At 38.6% G+C, this 19,780-nt stretch overlaps 2 protein-coding genes and 1 long non-coding RNA gene across 3 annotated transcripts; 2 read left to right on the top strand and 1 right to left on the bottom strand.

The window, feature by feature from the left end:
* Positions 1 to 4,045: 4,045 nt before the first annotated feature.
* Positions 4,046 to 5,470, bottom strand: LOC138886952 (uncharacterized). Its single transcript, XR_011405913.1, has 2 exons — positions 5,051 to 5,470; positions 4,046 to 4,280 (listed from the first exon to the last, which is right to left on the bottom strand). It is a non-coding gene; the product is annotated as an uncharacterized lncRNA (long non-coding RNA).
* A 10,928-nt stretch (positions 5,471 to 16,398) lies between these two features.
* Positions 16,399 to 17,033, top strand: LOC104235327 (probable cyclic nucleotide-gated ion channel 16). The gene is made up of 2 exons (XM_070170310.1): positions 16,399 to 16,638; positions 16,734 to 17,033. The coding sequence occupies exons 1-2, from the start codon at positions 16,399 to 16,401 to the stop codon at positions 17,031 to 17,033; spliced, it is 540 nt and encodes a 179-aa protein (XP_070026411.1).
* Positions 17,034 to 18,246: 1,213 nt separating this feature from the next.
* LOC104235326 (NAC transcription factor 29-like) lies at positions 18,247 to 19,387 on the top strand. Its single transcript, XM_009789060.2, has one exon. It carries the CDS (start codon positions 18,434 to 18,436, stop codon positions 19,385 to 19,387), a length of 954 nt encoding a protein of 317 aa, XP_009787362.1. The 5' UTR covers positions 18,247 to 18,433.
* The last annotated feature ends 393 nt before the right edge of the window (positions 19,388 to 19,780 follow it).

The following is a 19,780-nucleotide window of genomic DNA, read 5'->3' as shown; positions in this document are numbered from 1 at the left end:
ATACAGTATCATAGTCAAAAAAAAGAAAAAAAAGAAAAAAAAGAGAAAAAAAATAAAAAAAAAAAAGAGAAAAAAGAAATGAGAGAGTCTTATCAGTGAAAAACCGTACGGGCACTATAAGGCGATAGTGAACAGAGAAATGAGAGAGTCTTATTGGTGAAAGCCCATATGGGCACCATAAGGTGATGGTTAGTAAAGAAATGAGAGAGGTTAGTTAGCGAAAACCTGCAATGGGCGCTACTAGCCGAATACGGGTCTTTGATTCTCCGGCATGAGCACAACCAAGACAAATTCAAGATGAACATTTGCGGCAGATTTTGAGAATTAGACAGCTTAGACAAATCAGACATCCAGTCCAAAATGCATGTCATGATTCATTAAAGTCGGCACATACCTCCGGATAAGTCTCCCTATTCATTTCCCCGAAAGGGACACCTTTTGTTTAAGCACAGTTCTTTTTCGCTTCCAATTATTATTCTGTTTTTACCCATAATTTTTCTTTGAGTCCCCTTCGGTCTAATCCTGCATCAAAATCGAAGAAAAGAAAGGGCTGCAAAACTTGCTACAACTTCCCCGTAATGTCGAGCACAATTTGGGGCATATATGGCATTGACGAAGGCACGAATCCATCTCTGATCTTATTCGATAAGACAAACAAAGTGTCTAAAAAAAAGAGCTAAAAAGGTCTCCTAAGCAGGACCTGCTTTATGAAAAAAGTTGATGAGCACTACGGACACAAACTTATACTAGGTGCAAAACAACTGAGCTTGATTTTAAAGAAAAATCGCCTTGCCTTAGAGACAAGGGTAGCGGTACCATGAACATCTAGGTATGAAACAGTTGGGGGCAGCATTGTAAAGACAAGGTCTCTAGAAAATGATGCAGAGGCAGAGCATCTCGGTACCACGCTGACTGAATCGATTTTTTGATAGCAGTGGCCGTGAATCAAGCTACTCAGGGCATCAAGGCCACAAACCAACCACCACTTTGAAAACTCATAAATTTTTCTTTGCTTGAAGCAAGAACAAAGCAGTGTAGAATGTCAATCCAAAATGAACGAATGTCACCAAACGTAAGCTCCTTAAAATCTCCATTTTTCTTTTATTTTCAGCATGCATCACTATTGTTCACACCTCCCATTTACGTAGCTCAACCCAGGTAGAACCTTTTCGCCTAGGGGGATCCAGCTCATAGTTCCGGGTAGAAGTACTCTTCGCTCAGGTTGTTTTACATTAGCTTAACCCAGGTAGAACCTTTTCGCCTAGGGGGATCCAGCTCATAGTTCCGGGTAGAAGTACTCTTCGCTCAGGTTGTTTTACATTAGCTTAACCCAGGTAGAACCTTTTTCGCCTAGGGGGATCCAGCTCATAGTTCCGGGTAGAAGTACTCTTCGCTCAAGTTGTTTTACATTAGCTTAACCCAGGTAGAACCTTTTCGCCTAGGGGGATCCAGCTCATAGTTCCGGGTAGAAGTACTCTTCGCTCAGGTTGTTTTACATTAGCTTAACCCAGGTAGAACCTTTTTACCTAGAGGGATCCAGCTCATAGTTCCGGGTAGAAGTACTCTTCGCTCAGGTTGTTTTACATTAGCTTAACCCAGGTAGAACCTTTTTCGCCTAGGGGGATCCAGCTCATAGTTCCGGGTAGAAGTACTCTTCGCTCAGGTTGATTTTACGTAGCTCAATCCAGGTAGAACCTTTTCGCCTATGGGGATCCAGCTCATAGTTCCTGGTAGAAGTACTCTTCGCTCAGGTTCTTTTACATTAGCTTAACCCAGGTAGAACCTTTTCGCCTAGAGGGATCCAGCTCATAGTTCCGGGTAGAAGTACTTTTCGCTCAGGTTGTTTTACATTAGCTTAACCCAGGTAGAACTTTTTCGCCTAGGGGGATCCAGCTCATAGTTCCGGGTAGAAGTACTCTTCGCTCAGGTTGTTTTACGTAGCTCAACCCAGGTAGAATCTTTTCGCCTAGGGGGATCCAGCTCATAGTTTTGGGTAGAAGTACTCTTCGCTTAGGTTGTTTTACATTAGCTTAACCCAGGTAGAACATTTTCGCCTACGGGGATCTAGCTCATAGTTTCCGGGTAGAAGTACTCTTCGCTCAGGGTATTTTACATAGTTTAACTCAGGTAGAACCGTTTCGCCTAGAGGGATTCAACACTTTATCAATAATACATGGTGCTAACACCCGATTCTATTTCCTTCCAGTAAGAGAGGGTACCAGCCCCTGATTACATTTCCTTTCAATAGTACAGGGTACAGATCCCTGTTTAAACTATCATTCGTTACCAAATTTTATCTCTTTTAGCTAGTTTATACTACTATTTCTATTTGCCTTTTCAATAAATTAGATAATTTACAGATTTGTCTAATAACTCACAAAATTTTCCTAGTGCCAGACTGGGGCAGAAAAATTTTGTTCGTTTTTGTTTGTCTTTGATGGCTTTGCAGGCTCTGCCATATAGCGCAAGTGACGATTAAAGCTTGCAGTTTCAGTTTTCTCATCAGAAGAAAGAAATCCTTCGATCACAAGATAGTCGCAGTTTAGCTTTGATTATGTATCAGCAGCCCAGCTTCTCGAGATTCATCTTCTCAAATTCTGATCCAGAAAGCAAGCCATCGAGATTGAGTCATAATCTTTTCTTCAAAGAGCATCAAGATCCAATCTACAGTCAACACATGCGAGCAAGTCAAGAATCAAGATTTGACTCCAGAAGACACATGGATAGGAATAGAGCTGTCACACCCCTTTTTTACCCCTCCAAAAGATATGTACAAAATGTAACGTGTTATGCTACGAATTTGTGGGTTAAAGAGTTTTTCCAATTAAAGTGACAATTTTGAAATATGGATTATTTTTGTTATTCAGAGTCGCCACTTGGAATTAATTTGTTGGTGTTCCAAGTCACCTTTTATTTGAATCCCTAGTCAAAGGAAGGTTTGACTCTTTTATTATTGGTCTGCGAAAACAAAGTCCGGATAAGGAATTCTGTTGACCGAGGAGAAGGTGTAAGGCATTCCCCGAGTCCTGTGGTTCTAGCACGGTCACTTTATTGACTACATTTGGCTTAAATTAATTTTGGATAAACTGTGATTTATATTATTTTCATATTTTTACCTATCTGCTTTTATCTCTTGATTATTAGAAAAATTAAAGAATATTTTTTAATAAGAAGATGTCATAACCAGACTACGCAAGCGAGTGCATGATCGACGAAATTTATTATTTAGTCATAACGGCGCTACGCAAGCGAATCCGCAGTTATGACAAACGATTGTTAGCATGTTATTTACATCTGGAAAAATTACTACATTCGAAGAGATTTGTCTTGAAAATAAAATAAAAAATCAACTATTGCGCTACGCAAGCGAATTTGCGATCTTAACAAAAAAAAATACTAAATTAAGAATTAACTAAAATTAATGGGCATGGTATGAGATTATTAAATTAATTTATCGAATATTCAAACATCACTCTACACAAGTGATTCCGTGAGTTAAAGCACGCCTACTAATTGCCTAGCGTTTAAAAAGGAAATGAGTTAATTAAAAATAGTAGAAAAATCTAATATTATTACTATTTTTCTAGCTTTATAGTTGGGAAAAATTAAGCAAATAAAAGTTGGACCAACTTAATCTATTTTAAAAGAAATGAGCCAACTTCTTGTTAAAAAAAATGGGCCAGCTTGTAAAGAGCTCTTGGGTTGCTGGAATTTATTATTAAAATGGGCCAAGAAATGGATTTTAATTGGCCCAATGCTATGTAGAAGAAAGGGGGGTAATTTTGTTGTTTAAAGGTAAATGGACCAGCTTTTATTTTTTGGTTCAAAAAGGCCCAAAGTTGATACAATCTTGGTTCTTTACTTAGTTTGCATTTATGACCATTAACTACATAGTCACAATTGTATAAACGCACACTTTACAAAAATAGCCACTTTTGCAAATCTGGAAAAATGGCCAGATTAAAAAAAAATTATCATAACATTCCTAGAAGCATATGTTGGCAGTGAAATTTCAGCAACTAAAACGAACTCATGCTATGTGTTATACATCTAAAGTCATTCATGACATACTTAGATATCACATTAAAAAAACTTACAACTCAATATTCAAGTATTATGAAGGGCTATATTCACATTATCACATGCTTGATACATAACAATAACATACAAGCTCTTTTGTTGTCAAATTATTCATCATATCAAACACATTTAAATGGTGCAGTATGTTCAAGTTGTTCCCATTGCTGAAAATACGTACGTTACGAGTCTTAAAGGATTACCTGGATAGCAAAAGAATAAACAGTAGTTCAGCAACTAAAGCAGCATAAAAACAGCAGCAAAACAGCAGCAAAACCAGCAGCAAATCCGTGTTAAAACAACCCGAAAACTTAGAGAGGAAACCCAGAAACGAACTTTAAAGAGGACTTATACTTTTCTAAAAGTTTGCACTCTAAGATTCACTCCCAAAGCTCACCATTTCAGCTCACTTTTCATGTGTTCAACTGCTGATTTTTTTTTTTTATGTTTTTGTGTGTTCAAAGCCATTATTCCCTCTCCCTGGAAGTGTGATTGAGTCTCCCTTATATATCAAAACAACCAGCTATTTCAAAAAATTAAAAATCAATCTTTTTGACAGATTTTCTACAAAATCTGCTCTTAAATTCAAAAGGCCAGACTTTCTGATTCAAATCTTGTCAAGTATTTCAAACAAAATCTGTTCTCCACTATTCAAAGACAGACTTTTATTCCAACACTGTCCAAAAGTCTACATTTTCTTACCAAACAATTTGACTTTTGAGTATTGTACTCAAAGAGTCTTGAAGCAGTAAATAAACAACCAAACAAGTACCATATACTCTTAAGTATTCTGCACTACCTCACTTTTATTAATACAAAACTATTTTACTACTTCAACAAGTGCAAAAACAGAAAATTAAACATTTCAAACTTCAAAAACTAATGCTAAAATAATTAATAATAGATCAAAATAAAATCTGAAAATTAAAACTAAAAATAAAAAATCAGCCATGAAAAAGAATAAGATTTTTACCATTTTACAATTCAAGTGGCCGAAAAATGGTGGTATGCCAAAAGAGGGTGTTCGGGGAGGTCGCCGGAATTTGGCCGGATTTTGGTCGCCGGATTTTCAGGGTGAAATTGGCATCAATAGCTAGGTCTTGAGGAGCTCTATCCATTGATGTAGGTATTGTGGGGTGGTAGTGGTTGGAGCTTCAAGGATTTGGGCAAAAAAGTGACGGGAAAGTTTCCAAGATATAAGATTCAAGGAGTTTGAGGGATTTTTGAAGGATTTGGTTTGGAGATATGGAAAGAGGAAGTTGTGGATATTACATGGTGTGAATTTAGAGGTGTTTGGAGGTGGTCCGCCGGCGGTGGCGATTTTCGGCCGGCGGAAATGGGGCGGCGTAGAGAGAGTGAAGAGAGAGAGAAGAGAGAGGAAATAAGGGGGAAATGGGGCAAATTTTTGGGGATTTTGGGCTTTAAATACCTAGGATGAAGATCAAACTAGGACCGTTGGATTAAATCAAGATGGATGGATGAGATTGAATCTTGTTACTTAACCAAAACGACGTAGTTTCAAAACCAAACTACGTCGTTTTAAGCTCTTCTTGGCAGCCCCATTTTGGACCGGATTTGGGCTCTTTGGGCTCAAATTTTGGGCCAATTTTGGCACAATTTTAATTAAATTACACTAGCCCAATCCCTACCCCATTTATCAAACAATTACTCAACTCTTAAAACCTATACATACACAAATAAGAACAAATACACACACACACACACACACACACACACACACATATATATATATATATATATATATATATATATATATATATATATATATATATATATATATATATATATATATAGGCATTTACACTATCTATCCCTGAGTGTCCTCCATGAGGTGAATCATGCCACAATTGAAGTATTTCTTTTCTCAGAGCCACATTTGGACCAACTATCAGTTTACCATGTCTTCTGAGCTGTTTGTGTATGTAAGTATACCTTTTAACCTCTGGTTCATGCTGCTGCAATTGTTTGATTAGTGCCTGAGTGTTAGGATCATCTTCCCAACTCTTCATAATATCATGCAATAATTCAGTCCTAAGATAAGGCATCAACAACCTTGTTTTCCTTCCCCTTTTTATGTTCAATTTCGAAGTCAAACTGCATCAACCTTGTCACCCATTTCAACTGAGACCCCGTGTGTAGTTTTTGTTCCAACAAAAATTTCAAAGCCTTTTGGTCTGTTCTAACACGGAAGTGTCTGCATATCAAATATTGACCCCACTTGGTTACTGCTAGTACCAAAGCTAGTAGCTCTTTATCGTATACTGATAATGATTGATGCCTAACTGATAACCCGTTGCTTAAGTAAGCAATTGGCCTCCCATTTTGCATCAAGACAACACCAATTCCCACATCACAAGCATCAGTTTCCACCACAAAGGTGATGGAAAAATCAAGCACAGCCAGCACAGGTGTTGTGGTAAGAGCTTTCTTCAACCTTTCGAATGCTTGAGCAGACTTTTCAGTCCATTTGAAACTATACTTCTTTAAGAGGTCAGTCAATGCTTTGCTTATCACCCCATAACCCCTGATAAACCTCCTATAGTACCCCGCCAACCCTAGGAACCCCCTCAATTGTTTGATATTGCAGGGTAATGGCTACTATGTCACAGCCTTCACCTTCTTGAGGTCTGTAGAAACACCTTCAGCCGAGATATAGTGACCCAAGTACTCCACACTTGTCGCAACAAATACACACTTAGACTTCCTAGCATATAGTTGATGTTGCCTGAGTATCGTAAATGTTACCCTAAGGTGTTGTACATGTTCCTCCACACTTCTACTGTAAACCAATATATCGTCAAAGAAAACCAAGATGAACTTTCTCAGTTGCTCCCTGAAAATGTGGTTCATCAAGCTCTGAAAGCTAGAAGAGGCATTAGTCAGCCCAAAGGGCATGACTAGGTACTCAAAATGACCAGAATGTGTTCGAAAAGCTGTTTTGTGAATATCATCGGGGGACATCCTAATTTGATGGTATCCTGACCTTAAATCAATCTTAGAATAAATTTGAGAACCACCCAATTTACCTAGCAGCTCCTCAATAATAGGTATTGGAAACTTATCCTTAATTGTGACTTGATTTAATGCCCTATAATCCACACACATCCTCCATCTCCCATCCTTTTTTCCTACCCAAAACACCAGGGAAGCAAAAGGTCTACAACTATGTTGAATTAACCCCTGATCCAGTAATTCAGCTACCATTTTTTCTATAACATCTTTCTGCATAAGACAATACCAGTAGGGTTTACTATTCACAGCCTTGTCCCCCTCCTGTAATGGTATCCTATGGTCAAACAATGCTCGAGAAGGAGGAAGTTCCTGGGGCTCTCCAAAGAGTTTTGTATGCTCCAACAAAACTGCTTGGATCTCTACAGGTTCTAGGGTCTGAGAGGTTTCCCCCTTCACCTTTGAACCATCATTCTCCATAGGAACTGCTTTAATCATGAACAATTGAACATCTCCCCCTTTAATGTTTTGTAAGGACTCTGAGTCAACCATCTTTAATTGTGGTGATATTTCCTATAATGACACCAATCTCCCTTGATACTCAAACATCATAGTTAATTTTTTGAAGTTAAACATAATATCTCCCAAATCACTAAGCCATTGGATGCCCAATACCATGTCACAACTTCCTAATGGTAATAAGAGAAAATCTGCTTTAAACACATTGCCCTGTAATAGCCATTCAAGTCCCTTGCAGACCTTGTGAACTTGTATCGAATTTCCATCAGCTAAGCTAACTTCCGTGGGTGGGCATTGATCAATCTGCCACCCCATACTCTCCACCAAGTCATAATCAAGGAAATTATGTGTAGACCCACTATCAATTAGGATGTTAAGTTGTCTTTTATGGCAATAACCAGTAACCCTCAAGGTTTTGTACTTCTTAGAGCCATTAATGGCTTGAAGGGATATTTCACATGCCTAAGCTGATTCATCTGATTCAAAGACATCCTCTGAAATAATTCCTTCTGTACTCTCCTCTTCTAGCTCCAACAAGAACATGTGTGCTTTAGCTTTACACACATGTCTTGGTTCAAATTTCTCATCACAGGCATAACATAAACCCTTAGCTCTTTTCTCACTCAACTCTACAGGGGATAATCTTCTCCTCCTTACCTTGGTATCTACTGGCTTAGGTAGGTGTATTTATGGGTTAGTGATGGTTTTAGTTTGAACATAAGTGGGGTTGGTTCTAGCAGTGGAACTGGTGTACATAGCTGAATGTTTCATAGCTCTTGATTGCTTAAGAAATATGGATTCCTGCAACCTCGCCAAGTGGTAATCCTGGGGTAAAGAGAAGGGGTTATGAATTCTGACTGCATCCCCTACTTATAGCATGATTAGGATCCAAGTTCAACCTAGTCAAAGCTCTATCAAACACATCTTGAAATTCCTTGACACCCCCTATTTGCTTCAGCTTTACCAGTTCTGTCATTGGATCATCATATTCTGCCCCAAATCGATCAGCCAAAGCAAAGAGATACTCCTCCCAAGTAGGAAATGGAAGATGTGCTCTACCCCTCATATAGGCTTGATGCCACTGAAGCGCAAGATCATCAAAGTGTATAGATGCCACAGTGACTTTTAGATGAGGTGGGACCTCATCTAACGAAAAATATTGTTCCACCTTATACCACCATCCTTGGAATCCCTTCCCATCAAACCTCAGAAACTCTATTCGTGATAGTCTAGTAAGGGTCTGGTTATTTGGTAGAGTTAGAAAAGTGTTATATGGAGTTGGGTAGTAATAATGATGAGAGGGGTTAGGTTGATACAATGAATATGGGTTATATTGAACTGGGTTATGCTGATGGGCCAGATTTTGTGGGTATGAAGAATAGGGATTCAGGAAGGGTGAGGTATATGGTGGTAGCTTGTGGGTAAAGTAAGGACTATATATGAGAGCTGAAATTGGATTGTAGATAGGCTGAGAATTAGGGATCTGGGTAGGGATTGGTCTCTGAATTGAACGATTGGGCAATTGGGGGGAATGAGTTAATGTAGCATTAGATGAAATCTGGGAAGTGGGAAATTGGGAGGTTAAAGGTGGCAGAGTAATGGAATCTAGATTTGGCTTTGAGGTTTGTTGAACTAGGAGTTTTGGAGGTTGAATTGAATCACTAATATTGGAGGATTGTCGTAGGGAAGAAGTGTCGTGAGTACCTGACAATCCCCCAGGTCCGATGGTCGGAGAATAGAGCTCCTTCAACCCTCCCGTCGGTGATGCTTGCTGCTTGTCTTTGCCCATGCTCTGATTGTTACTAATAGTTTCCTTCAACTCACAGAATGAACTCTCATGCACTGATTCGAGCTGGTCTTGTCGCAAAGCAATGCAATTAAGTTGATTCAGAACATTCGACATCTTGCCTCCCATGGCAGAATACCCACTGAGCAGGAAACTGCTCTGATACCACTAATACACAGAATGAAAATGCAGAGAAGAAGAAAAGAAGCTAACGAAAGCAAAAATTGTACTAACTCTCCAATCGATGCTCCTAGAGCTGTGCTACAGAGTATATAACAGGGAAATCATTCTCACAGCTCAGTCCACGTGAAGGTGGCTGAGCTGGCATAACAAACTTCTCATTCCGACTAGAAATAAAAAGAAATAAAGGACTTAATATGTAAATATAATAACTATATTTCTGGGCTAACTGTAACTACACTTAAAAGAGATCCCACTAACTAATACCCTTCCAAGGCCCAAAACTCGTATCACGTGAACCTGAATACAGCACTACACAGTCAGCAACAATTTGCCAACATCATATTATGAACGCTGAACAACAGGATAATTATTTGAGAGGACTTAACAAAAATAGCCAAATTTTGACCACTTATGATACAGAAGAAGCAAAAACAGCAGAGAGCGGACAAGAAGAAGCATATGGTCAATTATCCTTTCCTGGAACACATGAGCAATGTGATGAAACTGATCTTAACACTGATAACAGTGACTTCTTAGAAGCACTATTGAAAGGAGGACACTACATTGTTCCAGATGATTGGTGGCACCAATTCAACTAGTTGCAACTTATACTTCATGTAGTTAGGTTGAAGTACTGGAACACAATTTTTACTCCTTAATATTTCAGCTTTTATGTTAGTATACGAACTTGTGAAAGTAGGAATGTTAAATTCAATTTTTTCTTGGGAAAATTTTTTGTTCCCTGCCAATCATGTGTCAGTCTGTAGGACTTAATGAAAATCTTATATAGCATTTCCTGATTATAAACTTAATGAAAGATGGATGTTAATATGTTACAGTGGCATAAAAAATGTGGGTGCATTGCACTAACTGTTTTGAGAACAAATAAAAATGAAAAATTTAATGGTATTGTGACACTAAAAACTGTGCGACTTTCTTTGGTAATTCCTTTTTTTCTCAAGTTTCTTGGGTATGAATTAAGGGGCCATTTCGAAGGAAAATGTGGAGAAAAGTCCATGACCTACTAGTTTAGCTTAAATGGTGGTTCTGGGGCTAATTAGGTAGCGGCAAGGTTCGGAACTCACTATTTTAGAGGGAATGAATATTTAGTTGAATTTGTAAGTGACACTGCTTCTACTGTTGTATTTTGTGAAGAGCTATCTACAATCCATGACAGCAAGACTTGAACAATGAAAAGTTAAAAGAAGGGACACAGAGGAGTGGTTGAGGCACCGTCAACTGCCTGAAGATCTGCAAGATCGTGTTCGTCGGTTTATTCTGTTGCGGAAGCCAAATGTATAGAGTGTGAATAAGTCACAACTACTATACCAAAAATTATGACAACCACCAAATAATAAATAAGACAATAAAGCAATAATAAAGGGAACACCAGAATTTACGAGGTTCGGCTAATTTTGCCTACTCCTCGGACACAACCAAATATTTTATTCCACTCCAAAAATACAAGTGAAATAATACTAAAGAGAGAAGATACAAATGCCTTAAACAGATGAGAAGGCAAATGAGAGGTGTGTTTCAATCCTAAACATTAGGCCTTCTTTTATAGGGGAAAAATCCCCCCAAACTTAACTCCCAACCAATGTGGGACTTTGGCATTTTGCCAAACTTCAACAAATCTCCACCTTGGCAAAATTCCACATTTTCAATTCTCTCTCAATAACAAATTTTGGTTGTGTCTTCATCTTCAATCTTCAGTGTTCAACAATGTTGATCAAATCCAAACAATGTTGAAACTTGACCGCAGTCACCACCTTTGTCAGCATATCAGCAGGATTCTCTGTAGTATGAATTTTCTTCACCGTGACTCCACCTTCTTCTATGATTTCTCGTACGAAATGATACCGAACATCAATGTGCTTCGTCCTTGCATGATAAACTTGGTTCTTCGCTAATTGAATAGCACTTTGACTATCACAAAAAATTGTGATACCTTTTTGTTCAACACCAAGCTCCTTTAGCAATCCTTGAAGCCAAATTGCCTCTTTCACAGCATCTGTAATAGCCATGTACTCTGCCTCTGTTGTAGACAAAGCAACTGTTGACTGCAAAGTAGACTTCCAACTAACTGGTGCCTTTGCAAAAGTAAACACATAACCAGTAGTTGATCTTCGTTTGTCCATATCACCCGCAAAATCTGAGTCACAATATCCAACTACAAACTGATTGTCTTCCTGCTCAAAAACTAACCCGACATCTACAGTATTATGAATATACCGTAGAATCCACTTCACAGCTTGCCAATGCTCCTTCCCTGGATTGTGCATATATCTGCTAATAACTCCAACAGCTTGTGAAATGTCAGGCCTTGTGCAAACCATTGCATACATCAAGCTACCAACAACATTTGCGTATGGTACCTTTGACATATACTCTCGTTCAGCTTCATCCATTGGCGACATAGTAGTACTTAGCTTAAAATGGGAAGCAAGTGGAGTACTAACTGGCTTAGTCTTGTCATCTATGCCAAAACGTTGAAGTACTCTCTTCAAATATTCCTTTTGAGATAAACAGAGTTTCTTTGAACGTCTATCTCTAATTATCTCCATGCCAAGAATTTTCTTTGCCTCACCCAAATCCTTCATCTCGAACTCCTTCTTCAGTTGAATCTTCAACTTATCAATTTCTTCCGAATTCTTGGAAGCTATCAACATATCATCAACATATAGGAGAAGATATACAAAGGAACCATCTTTAAGCTTGTGCAAATACACACAATGATCGTATTTGCTTCTCTTGTACCCTTGCCGCAACATAAACTCGTCAAATCGCTTGTACCATTGTCTAGAAGATTGTTTCAATCCGTACAACGATTTTTCAAGTTTGCACACCATATTTTCTTTTCCAGCAACTTTGAATCCTTCTGGCTGAGTCATGTAGATTTCCTCCTCCAAGTTTCCATGTAAAAACGCAGTTTTTACATCCATCTGAACTAGTTCCAAATCCAATTGTGCTACCAAAGCCAACATAATTCTAATGGAGGAATGTTTTACAACTGGAGAAAACACTTCATTGTAATCAATTCCCTCCTTTTGAGCATATCCTTTGGCCACCAATCTTGCTTTGTAGCGAACATCTACTTGGTTAGGAAATCCTTCCTTCTTTGCAAATACCCATTTGCACCCAATTGCTTTCTTTCCCTTCGGGAGATTGGCCAATCTCCATGTATGATTCTGATGAAGGGACTGTATTTCATCATTCATGGCAATCCTCCACTTATCTTCTTCTGAACTTTGGACAGCGTCTTTATAAGTAGTAGGAACATCATCAGCTACAATTGAGGTTGCACAAGCAACCGTCTCTATGAGACGAACAGGTTTCGTTATTGTTCTTTTTGGCCTGCTGGTTGCTATTGATTCAAGTTGTTGTTGAGATTCCTGAGTTGGAATCTCCTCTACTGGCTCTCCTTCCAGAGGGTAATCTTCATTTGTTTCCTCCTCTGCTTCTTGTGTAGGAAAAATAAATTTTCCCTCAAACTCCACCTGCTTAGAAGCACCTTCATTTTGTTTGGTATCTTCTGTTACCTTATTTACCATAGCAAATTCATCAAAGGTAACATCTCTGCTGAATATTACTTTCTTTGTCATAGGGCACCATAAGCGATATCCTTTGACTCCAGAAGTAATTCCCATAAAAATAGCCTTCTTTGCCCTTGGATCCAATTTTGACTCCGTCACATGATAATATGCAGTTGAGCCAAACACGTGCAAAGAGTTATAATCTACAGCAGGTTTTCCGTACCATTTTTCAAATGGTGTTTTGCCATCAATAGCAGCAGATGGTAGACGATTAATGAGGTGACATGCATATGTAATTGCCTCAGCCCAAAATTCTTTGCCCAAGCCAGCATTGGACAACATACACCGTACCTTCTCCAGCAAGGTCCGGTTCATACGTTCTGCCACTCCATTCTGTTGTGGTGTATGTCTAACAGTGAAGTGTCGGACGATGCCATCATTTTCACAGACCTTATTGAAATGATCATTTTTGTATTCACCTCCATTGTCTGTGCGAATACACTTGATCCTCCTGCCTGTTTGATTCTCCACCATCGTCTTCCATTTGAGAAAAATTCCCAGCACTTCATCTTTGTTTTTCATTGTATACACCCACACTCTTCGAGAAAAATCATCAACAAAGGTTACAAAATAGTGCTTCCCACCCAATGAAGGTGTTTTGGAAGGACCCCAAACATCAGAGTGTACATAATCCAAAATGCCTTTAGTATTATGGATCGCTGTACCAAATTTAACCCTTGTCTGTTTCCCTTTGACACAATGCTCACAAAACTCCAAGTTGCAAGCCTTTACTCCTTTTAACAATCCTTGATCTGATAGAGTTTTCAAGGATTTTCCTCCAGCATGTCCCAAGCGCATGTGCCATAGCTTGGTTGCTTCTGCCTCTTTGTCGTCACTGGATGTTACTGTCGCTGTCCCAATAACTGTACTGCCACGATAGCGGTACATATTATTATTCTTCCGATTAGCCTTCATTACCACTAGTGCACCGGAGCATACTCTCATCACTCCATTTTCTGCAATGATTTTGAACCCTTTTGATTCTAGGGCTCCCACAGAGATGAGATTCTTCTTCAAATCCGGTACATATCGAACATCTATCAATGTTCTGATCATTCCATCATGGTTCCTTAATCGTATTGAACCAATGCCATATGAGGTAAGAGGGCTGTTATCCGCTGTGTGGATGACTCCATATTCTCCTTCTTGAAATTCCATGAACCAGTCCCTGTTGGGACACATATGATAGCTACAAGCCGAGTCCATCAACCATATGTCTGATGATGTTGATGACTCTGTTGTAACTAATGAGAAGTCTGAATCATCACAATCAGCTACATTTGAATCCATAATGGCCTTTCCATTGTTATGTTTGGCCTTATTCTTCAACTTCGGACAGTCTTTCTTCCAGTGCCCTTTTTCTCGACAAAAGGCACATTCATCTTTGCTGGGTCTGGATCTTGACTTGGATCTTCCCTTCTTTGTCCTCGTTTGATTTTGAGGACGACCCCTCACAAATAGTGCTTCTCCTTCTCCGCCCTTCTGTTTTTCTCGCTTTCTTTGTTCATAGCTGTACAAAGCCGAACAAACTTCTCTGAGAGAAACTTCGTCATTTCCATGGAGTAGAGTAGTTTCAAGGTGCTCGTACTCATCAGGAAGTGACGCCAACAACATCAAGGCCAAGTCACCATCATCATAAGTTGTATCCATATTTTGCAAATCTGTAACCAACTTATTGAAACTGGTGATATGTTCATTCATCGTGGTACCAGGAACATAGGTGAAGTGAAACAGTCTCTTCTTCATGTACAATTTATTTTGACTGTTTTTCTTCAAAAATTTATCCTCCAGTGCTTTCCATAATTTACTTGCAGAAGTTTCCTTTGTGTATGGATATTTCTGCTCTCTAGCAAGGTAGGATCGAATGGTACCGCAAGCAACACGGTTGATAATTCTCCAATCTTCTTCTCCAATAACATCTGGTTTCTTTTCTTCAATGGCCAGATCTAGCCCTTGTTGAAAAAGGACATCTAGAACCTCGCCTTGCCACATCCCAAAATGTCCGGACCCGTCAAATATTTCGACCGCAAATTTCGCATTTGACACAATTCTTGTCATAAGCGAAGATGCCAATGATGACGTATTGTTGACACTTGATGTAGATTCTTCTTGTTTATTGTCTCCCATCTTTGACACAAATATTATTTAATAGCTGACGACACAAATCAAGATTATTTCCTTTCTGGTGTGGAAGATCAGACTAAGCTGCAACCACAGAGCATACTCAGACAGAACCTTGACTCAGTTACCAAGATAAATCTTTTCTGATGTGGAAGATCAGACTATGCTGCAACCACAGAGCATACTTAGACAGTACCTTGGCTCTGATACCAATTGTTGCGGAAGCCAAATGTATAGAGTGTGAATAAGTCACAACTACTATACCAAAAATTATGACAACCACCAAATAATAAATAAGACAATAAAGCAATAATAAAGGGAACACCAGAATTTACGAGGTTCGGCTAATTTTGCCTACTCCTCGGACACAACCAAATATTTTATTCCACTCCAAAAATACAAGTGAAATAATACTAAAGAGAGAAGATACAAATGCCTTAAACAGATGAGAAGGCAAATGAGAGGTGTGTTTCAATCCTAAACATTAGGCCTTCTTTTATAGGGGAAAAATCCCCCCAAACTTAACTCCCAACCAATGTGGGACTTTGGCATTTTGCCAAACTTCAACATATTCAGTATAAATGGGTAGCTATAAGAGGTGTAGAGGAAGAAGAATAGTGCGTTCCTTACCCTTGGATCTAAGTACGCCAGATTCAGAGGCACCTCTGCCTGGCTCTTGTTCGTCGTGTAAGTTTTTCCGTCTCATTATTGTTTTGTACTTTCTCAAAGGGGAACATTGCGATCATTTGGAGCCGTGCAGTTTTTTCTATCCTTTTTTGTTGGCTAAAATTACTTTGTAGTTTAACTTTCTGTGTAGAGCTTCTACTCTTGGCAATTGCTCTACGAAGCAGTTTATGGATATGCAGTTTTGCTCTCTTTATTGCGCACATTTTTGCACCAAAAAATAGAGTAGCACATGGTTAACGAAATCTGTACAGCTAGTTTTAAGACTCCACTTTTGTGAAATGAATAGCAAAAATCTTCTTTTCTACTGATTTCAGTTGTATCAACCATCTGTCTTGACCTCATCTAAGAAAGGAAAAAAAATGACCAACCATCTGTTTTGAACTTTCAAGATTTTCTTATGGTTCTCCTATTTAGTAACCTCATGCTTCCTGGATTTTACATGTCCCTTTCTTCTCCCAGATGGATGATCGGCTGTTAGATGCAATATGTGAATGCCTTGTTTCATCATTGAACACGAAAGACACGTATATTGTTCGGGAAGGAGATCCGGTGATTGAGATGCTTTTCATAATAACAGGTGAACTTGAGAGTTCAACAACTAATGGAGGAAGGTCAGGCTTCTTCAACTCCATTACGCTAAAGCAGGGTGATTTTTGTGGAGAAGAATTGCTAACATGGGCCTCAGTGCCTAATCCCAATGTTAATCTTCCAATTTCAACTCGAATAGTGAAATGCTTTAGAGAAGTTGAAGCATTTGCACTTAAAGCTGAAAACTCAAGTTTGTTGCAAACCAGTTCAGACGCCTCCATAGTAAGAAATTACAGCATTCATTCCGGTTCTACTCACACCAATGGAGGACATGGGGAGCTTGCTACATACAAGCTGCATGGAGACGCTATCGGAGGAAAAAACTAGCAGAGGAATTGTCAAGAGAAGAGAGCTTGTACTACACACGAGGGATGGACGTCCAAGAGGATGATTATGGTCACGAATATCCAGCAGCTGGTTATGACGGTGGCAATGCTTCGGATCATGCAACAGAAAGCAGTATCAGCATCTTGGATCTAAATATTGGCATCAAGATTTGCTGCTAACACTAGAAGAGGCAAGGTTGCACGGGTGGACCCTGGCGAATCCAGCTTACCTATGCCTAAACTCTTTAAGCCTGACGAGCCTGATTTTTCTGATGATCAAAGATGAACGTCATAGTCACTGATGAATCAGTTCTTGCTTTTGGATCGAAGTTAGAGTTAGTCTGTAGGCTGCTCGTTGCACTGTTACTTGTTCACAGGTCACCTTTTGGTGTTTCTTGTTATCCAAAAGAAACCGTTACAACCAATCTATTCGCTACTACATAGTGGTTAACTACTTCACAAATGTAAATTAATTGCTTGCTTTTAATCATAAGGGCTCCTTTTGTGACACCCCATGGTTTCATGTAAATCTATGTTATCATGTGAATAACCATAGTCAGACAGTCTGAATATTATTTGATGTGAAATAACAATGTTGATTGGCGAATGGAACATAACATCCAAATATTAAACTTAAACATATGCATATATCTATGAACACTATAAAAACATCAACATTTTTTGTTCCTTCTCTATGCGGGCTTGCAATGACTTCTATTACAATATTAGTTTCTCTCAGAAAAGGGGAGAGATGAAGAATGAAGGAGGTAAACAAACAAGAGAGAATGAGGCTATAATTCTACCCAGGAGAACTCTCTCTTTTACTGGTGGGTGAAGTTACTTCCTAGAAAAGGGTGTTTCTTCAACTATAAAACTTCATATTGTTAAATTCTGATTTGCACCTTTGGCATTTATTGTTGTCGCAGCTTGTATTTCCTTTCCTCCTCGGTTAATAAACTGTTAATTACAATGTTTTCGTAAATAGCTTCAAATAAAAGTAGGAAAGAAAATTAATTTTCCTTTTCTTCTGTTAAACAAGAAAATTAACCTGCAAATGAAAGAAAAACTAAAAAAGATGTTCATTGTTTTGTGTAAAAATCAATTATAAATTTCCAATAGAACAAGTTAAAGTAAAGAATTCCCCCCCCCCCCCCCAAAAAAAGGTAACCTTCCCGCCAAAAGCAACACGTCTATTTTTTCCTAATATGCAGCTTTGTAACCAACAACAACAATTATTTTACTAAAACTCCATCGTTTCCTAAAAAATTAGTCCTTCCGATTTATTTTAGAAACCTAAGTCCTTTATAAAGAACCGCCGTTCAGGTTCTTCTTCCGTAATAATAGTAATTCATTCTGTCTTCTCTCTCTGTTTTCACTGCGAGTTAAAAATTTCTTTCATATATAGCACTCTCTCCAATTCTTGGTTCTCTCTATATTTTCACAACAGAGTCAATCTCTGACTCGTTAAAAGAACTTGCAGATCATCGGATCATTGAAGGGTTGTTTTTTCTTGCGATTCTTATCTCTTTCTTGTTTTAATTTCTTTATTCATAAATCATAATAGCAAATCAAAGACTGTCATGTCGATGGTATCATGGCTTCCCAGTGTTCGATTTTACCCTACTGATGCAGAGTTGATCTACTTTCTGAAAAAGTTCTTGAAGGGTGAGTCTTTGCCGAATGAATGCCCTATTCGACTTGCGGAAATCTATGGAGACCGGCCACCATGGGAAATTTCTGATCATCCTGAAGAGAAAATTGGCTACTTTATTTCTCCTTTGAAGAAGCGGAAGGAATCACATAAAAGGTTTCGCCGAACTTGCGCCAACGGGACATGGAAAGCCCAAACCGGTGGTGATCCTATCAAGAATAGCAAGGGAACTGTTGTGGGATTCAGAAAAAGTTATGTTTATCGAACTAGGAGTAGTAAAGGATCAAAGCAAGATAAAATCAATTGGTTGATGAGAGAATATTACGTGGGGGATGATTACTTCTGGGAAAACAATATTCCTAAACAAGATATTGTTCTCTGCCGAATAAAGAAGAACATAACAGAGAGAAATAGGAATGGGGTTAATATGGAGGAACAAGAAGTTGCTCAAGTAATAGAAGCTATGTTGCGCGAACCTGACTACAACAGTTCACAATCAGCAACAATTTCCCAACGACATCAGATTATGAAGGCAGAGTATGCTGAACAACAGGATAATTATTTGAGAGGACTTAACAAAAATAGCCAAATTTTGACCACTTATGACAGAGGTGAAGCTACATTGGAGAATTATGGGGCCAACACCAACAGAGTGTACGTGATGACAGAAGAAGCAAATACAGCAGAGAGCGGACAAGAAGAAGCATATGGTCAATTATCCTTCCCTGGAATTCATGAGCAATATTGTGCTGAAGCTGATCTTAACACAGATAACAGTGACTTCTCAGATCTTAACGCAGATAACAGTGACTTCTTGGAACTAACACTAACGAATGGAATAGAAGACATTGTTCCAGATGATTGGTGGCACCAATTCTACTAGATAGGCATGGAAAAAGTTAACGTCTGATATTTGTTAGAAATTTTTTGCCCAACTGAATGCTATGTAGTAAACAAGATGCATCATACTGCAATAGTGCAATTATTATTTTTTCTTTGTGGGTATTGAAATTATTCTTTAATGTCACTTGTGTACCTTTTTTGACTGAACAGAGAGTCCAGGAACTCTTTTATATCATTGGTGTATGTTTTAAGGGAAAAGCAAAAACTCGCTGAAATGAATAACACACCTTTGAGTCGGCTTCTTTTTCTCATAAATTCTCTATAAAAGACTGCACTCCTCGATCAATATTAGCTAACTAAGAAACAAGTTATACCGGAAGGAAAAGGATGTTAAGAGGATACCACATGCAATATAACACTTTCGAATTGATAA

This window comes from Nicotiana sylvestris, chromosome 3 (genome assembly GCF_000393655.2).
Source record: "Nicotiana sylvestris chromosome 3, ASM39365v2, whole genome shotgun sequence".
Taxonomy (NCBI): Eukaryota; Viridiplantae; Streptophyta; class Magnoliopsida; order Solanales; family Solanaceae; genus Nicotiana; species Nicotiana sylvestris.
This window is presented reverse-complemented; position numbering and strand designations above follow the sequence as displayed.